This window comes from Aptenodytes forsteri, unplaced genomic scaffold (genome assembly GCF_000699145.1).
Source record: "Aptenodytes forsteri isolate BGI_AS27 unplaced genomic scaffold, ASM69914v1 Scaffold847, whole genome shotgun sequence".
NCBI classification, from domain to species: Eukaryota; Metazoa; Chordata; class Aves; order Sphenisciformes; family Spheniscidae; genus Aptenodytes; species Aptenodytes forsteri.
This window is the reverse complement of record NW_008794623.1, coordinates 114,286-120,022: the sequence shown is the minus strand read 5'-3', so window position 1 is coordinate 120,022 and position 5,737 is coordinate 114,286. Positions and strand designations below refer to the sequence as shown.

The 5,737-nt window shown below is 49.8% G+C and overlaps 1 protein-coding gene across 1 annotated transcript; it reads left to right on the top strand.

Moving 5' to 3' along the window:
* The first annotated feature begins 1,933 nt into the window (after positions 1–1,933).
* Positions 1,934–3,398, top strand: LOC109279293 (keratin-associated protein 10-6-like). The gene is made up of 2 exons (XM_019470476.1): positions 1,934–2,744; positions 2,809–3,398. Exons 1-2 carry the CDS (start codon positions 1,934–1,936, stop codon positions 3,396–3,398), a joined length of 1,401 nt encoding a protein of 466 aa, XP_019326021.1.
* Positions 3,399–5,737: the final 2,339 nt, after the last annotated feature.

The following is a 5,737-nucleotide window of genomic DNA, read 5'->3' as shown; positions in this document are numbered from 1 at the left end:
TTTAATCTGGGCGCAGTGTTGCGATAAGAAGTTGACTCACTGAGAAAGTCACCTGCAGGACTGGAGGAAGTTTATCTGCTCCTGGTGCTTTTTGTGGCCTGTCATGCTGCTGGTCACGGCTTTGACAGCTGAGCTTGTTGTGCAAGAGCTGCAATCAAATGTGACTGTAGCTCATCTTTTCCGCTCCTCTCAGAGTCACTGGACGGTGTATTCCCATTGCTCTGAAAACAGGTGATTGCGTTGGGATCACGGGAGCATCGGGACACCAACAGCCAGGTGCTCTCCAGAGCTACGTGAGCTAAAAATGAAGTTCTCTATGGATGATGAACTGCACCCACCCAAGGGGGTGATTTGAACTTTACTAGGAGCTCCTGTTTTTCCTCAGAGGAGCCAGTGCCCTGTGTCCAGCCTGCACACAAGACCGACCCCGGCTGCTGGGCATTATAGGGCAGATGAGAAGCATTGCCAGCTCTAACCAGGGACTAAAGTTAGAGAAGGACATGGAGGGGTCAGTGCAGCTCTCACGGCGTGAAGCCAATGCCATGTGTGTGCAGGAAGAGGCCAAGTGTTGGGATGGCCCCATTTCTGGGGACCACCAGGACATTTCCAGGGACAGGGAAACCTCTGGAAAGCCATAACAGTATGTTATTGGTGCACTTCTGTCTTGCAAAACTTCTGAGGCAAGGGATGCCACTGCTGCCTGCCTCTCCGAATACCATTCAGTCTTACCATGCCAGGGAGGATTATACAAAAGGTAATTATTCTTACTATGGTGAGCTGACATTCAACTACTCATCCTCAGGGATGAGTACACTGAGTTTTGCACACAGGACAGCTTTTCCATAGGAGCTAATAGGATATGTCATGGGTACCTCATACCTTCAAGGCACGTTTAGTAGCTATATAAAAGCTCTCCTTCTACTAGGGCTCACTGGTCACATCACAAAGCTGTTCTCACCAGGGAGCTGGGTAAGTCTGGTTTGTGCTGAGCATCTGTAGCTGCTGAAATGCAGGTTTTCTTCTGGTTTTTTACATATTAAAAATGCTGTATGGGAAAAGTTTTTAAAACTAGTTGGTTTGAATTGCTATGTTGGAGTAGGAGTGCACTCTCTTACAGTGTCTCCAGCTGGGCATCCGAATCCAAGAGACACTCCTGAAAAATGTGAGGAAAGGTTGTTAGCGGTAATTGGGATGCTGCTATTGTTGTTTGCTTTTGAGGGTGCCTGACAACAGTCAGAGCAGCTTTGGTGTATCAGGGAACATGATGCTAGAAGAGCTGTAAGCAGGTTTGTGTTCAGTTGTGGTATCGTTACCCTTTAATTCGCTTTGATTCCCTAATGAGCATGAACTTTGTGATGCTGGGACTGAGCTGTGAACCTCTGCTTGCCTGCGGTGTGATGGGATCACCAAGCAGCGGTGCCTTGGGTGCTCTTTGCCTTTCCTGTTATGGCAGATGTGACCAGAGGTTTGGAGCTTGTTTCTGGGTTAGGCTTTTTTCTTGATGCATCAGCAGGAGGTCAGAGGCAGTAGCCAACCAAAAGCAGGAGGGGAAAACTGGATTTAATGATTGAAAGGCAGCTCTGAGATCACCCATTTCTCTGCTGACCTCCAAGATCAGTTCTCCCCTGTGGAGGTCCAGGTGATGGGGAGGGAGCTGCAGTCTGGGGAGATATTTAGTGTTACGTGTGTCTGAATTTCCCCACTGTTTGACTTAGTGCCATGTTTCAGAGTTAAAAATGATGGGTTGGGTCCTTGGCTGCTGCTGGCGTGGTTTTGAGACCGTGGCATAGGCGGGACTTGTCTCCGACACCCTGTGAAGTGAGCCGGTCCTGCGGTGTGGGCAGCAGCAGGACCGCGAGAAACTCAGCTGGGTGTCTGTCTAAAGGCTTTGCTTTCGCACGTGTCATTCCAGTCCTGCCGAAGCCTCCCTGAGATGTCGTACTACCTACAGCAGTGCCTCCCTCCGGTCTACCAGGACTCCATCCCCATCAAGTGCCCGCCGATGTACTCTGCCAGACACCAGCCAGTGCCTACCTGGCACTCGACACTGTGCACCCCGCAGTATGTGACCCCCTGCGTCCCCCAGCAGCGGATCATGTCCTCCAGCTTCTCCCAACAGCAGTGTGTGACCAAGTGCATGCCACGGCAGCAGTACGCAACCAAGTGTGTGCCGCAGCAGCAGTGTGTGACCCAGCACATCCTACAGCAGCCATGTGTAACTCGGTGCGTGACAACTTGCATGCCACAGCAGCAGTGTACGACCAAGGGTGTGTCACAGCAGCCTTGTGTGACCAAGTGCGTGCCACAGCAGCAGTGTGTGACCAAGGGTGTGCCGCAACAGTGTGCAACCAAGTGTGTGACCACCTATGCCCCTCAGCAGCAGTGTGAGACCAGGTGCGTGACCACGTGTGTGCCACAGCAGCCGTACCTGACCAAGGGCATCCCACAGCAGCAGAGTGTGACCAAGTGCATCCCGCAGCAGTGTGTGACCACGTACATCCCGCAGCAGCAGTGTGCGACCAGGTGTGTCACCACGTGTGTCCCGCAGCAGCGTGCGACAAAGTGTGTCTCGCACAAGTTTGTGACCTCTTGTGTCCCGCAGCAGTGTGCCACCACGTATGTCCCGCAGCAATGTGTGACCAGGTGTGTGACCAAGTGTGTCCCGCAGCAGTGTGTGAGCCAGTGTGTCCCACAGCAGCAGTGTGTGACCAAATGTGTCCCACAGCAGCGGTGTGCCACCAAGTGTCCCACAGCAGCGGTGTGCCACCAAGTGCGTCCCACAGCAGTGTGAGACAACTTGTGTCACAGCAGCGGAGTGTGTGACCAAGTGTGTCCCACAGCAGTGTGCCACCAAGTGTGTCCCACAGCAGTGTGAGACAACTTGTGTCCCACAGCAGCAGTGTGTGACCAAATGTGTCCCACAGCAGCAGTGTGCCACCAAGTGTGTCCCACAGCAGTGTGAGACAACTTGTGTCCCACAGCAGCAGTGTGTGACCAAATGTGTCCCACAGCAGCAGTGTGCCACCAAGTGTGTCCCACAGCAGTGTGCCACCAAGTGTGTCCCACAGCAGTGTGCCACCAAGTGTGTCCCACAGCAGTGTGTGACCAAATGCGTCCCACAGCAGCAGTGTGCCACCAAGTGCGTCCCACAGCAGTGTGAGACAACTTGTGTCCCACAGCAGCGTTGTGTCACCAAGTGTGTCCCACAGCAGTGTGCGAGCAAGTGTGTCCCGCAGCAGCACTGTGCGACCAAATGTGTCCCACAGCAGCAGTGTGTCACCAAGTGTGTCCCACAGCCGTGTGTGACCAAATGTGTCCCGCAGCAATGTCAGCCGGGTGGAGTAAAAATTTCGAGTCACTCTAAAAAGTACTGCTCTGCATCCAAATGGCCCTGGTAAAAAGGAGTGGGGGAAAGGAAGGTCCACAGAAAAAGAGTGAGGTACAGCTTTGGGGCAGGGGTTATTTATCTCCTCATGCCACCTGCCGACTAGTTCCTATTGCTTAAGTCTGCTTTATCTCTGTTTTCCAGTACTTCCCCTGTAGCTCAGCTCTATTTTGGGCCAGGGTGTGATACTATTTCCATGGCTGCACTCCAGGTACCTTAATCCGCTAGTTTAGTGGGATGCTATTAAATTCTTACCTAATTGAAATGAATAGTGATTTAAAAAAAAATTAAAAAAGAAGTAGAAATGTTTAAGGAGTCCAGATCACGACAGCATCAAGAGGACTGGCAGTGCGGCTGGCGGAGGGCTGGCCCGTGCCCAGCTCCGGGTTTAGTCCTGGCCTTGGGAGACAATGTTCAGGTTAACTTGGATTCCACGAAGCTGCGAGTTCTCCAAAACACCTGTTTTCACTCGCAGATTTGGAAGCCAGACGTAAATTTTCTAAGCAAATGGTATACGCGTCTTACTCCAATGGCCTTCATTTCGGAAGGTGGCCAGAAATCCCTGCTGCTTTAAAACACTGACTCTGCGTTGACTTCAGTAGCGTGCCCAACCAAGACAGGATTTCTGGCTCAGTGAAGGTGGTCCTTGCTGAAATTTTATACATGGATGTTTTTATTCACTTTTTTTGCTTTAATTAATATTGAAAACACAACTTGAAACAAAAGAAAGTCTTTGAAACAACACTGAAAGTTGTAGCACGACTATTTTATGTTTGAGCTATAAAAGCAATTAACTATATTCTTTATGCTGCCTGAAGATGTGTACTCTACACTGTATTGAAAACAAACCATATATATATATACGTATACTTATATTATACGTATATATATATATATGCACTTAAATAAATATAGTTGTCTGACCTCAGATTAACTATCTTGTCTTTTTGCCCTCTGGCGGTTCTTCTTTATTAAATATAGTGAACTCCTCTGTGAAAAATACAAACCCCTGTAATACCCCTATCATTAGGAAAATGAGTAGTAGCTCGCACTAAGTAGATCACGAGTATTTGGAGGGCAGAAACAAGTGTCACAAGACAAAGAGGAGGGTGTGACTGGGGCTGGGACGCTGCCCTGCATCCTGCCCGGCTCCACCCTTGCTCCTTGCTCGGTGACCTTGAGGTGCGGCTGCACGCCGCCCTCTGAAGGCAAGGAGGTGTCTAAACCCTGAGCATCTAGCAATGTCGAGGTGGCTTCTGGCTGCTTCCCCAGGGTGCTCAGGGGGCCATGGGGGAGCAGATTCTTTTCGCACCTTCTCCGGAACGTCCAGTGATGATGCTTTGGCCCGGAGAGGCAGCGTGCGAGAGAAGCAGTGACCCTGGCCCTCCTTCCACCTTGCAGAGCCAGGGATGCTCTCGCAACCCAATGTTTTGTGTCCCCTTTAAAACCAAGAAAAGAGCAACGGTGTGACCTTCTGAGGAGTTGTCACGTCATTGTGGCTTTCCCATAGGAGCCAGAGCCCAGGGGATCGTTAGGAAAATCTTTCTGGCTGGTGGGTGGCCGGGTGGCGTAGGACCACCTCATCTCACAGGGGTGGAGCGGCCGACGGAGCACGGGGCTTGTTTTGGAGGCAGTTGTGATGGAGTCTGGTTCTGACCCTGGCTCTGACTCACGCTGCACCGCCAAGTGACCACAGTGCAATGTGCCTCGGTTTCCCCTGTGCTTAATTGGGAATAATAATAGCCCCCACAACAGTGTCCCGTGCGGCACTGAGCGTCTCTCTGAGATGAAAGGACTTTACAGATGCTAATTAAGAACATTTGGATGACAGGGCACGATGTTATCATCGGGTTAATATTTTGCTACCTGCACAGGAAACACTAAACTGAATATTAGCATTACTTGAAGGCTACTTGATCTGGAGCTTGCCCAGGAACTGGATTTATGGAGCTTATAAAAATTGTATTAATCTGCTTACCTGCTCTCTGATGCCAGCTTGATTTCTAAAATCTTGGGTCAGATCATTTAACATTAGAAAGAGCATTGTAGTTCAGGGGAGTGAAACGCAATGGAAGTTAGAGAAATCCAGGTTGGACTCAGTGCTTTTGTCTTCAGTTGCGGAAAATAAGATAAGCCTAGAGAAAGCATTCTTCCCTTTGGTTTTTGTAGCTCTCAAAATGTTGACATGAACTGGGAAAACATGCACTTTGCCTGTATTTTTTTCTGTGATACTGAGGGAGATTTTTTTGTTGGAAAATTGGAAATGTAAATAACAAACCTATCTTCAGGCTTCTGGATTTTCTGGTGAAAACAGAAATAGAAAATTTACTCGGTAGTTCATAAGCAGGAGAT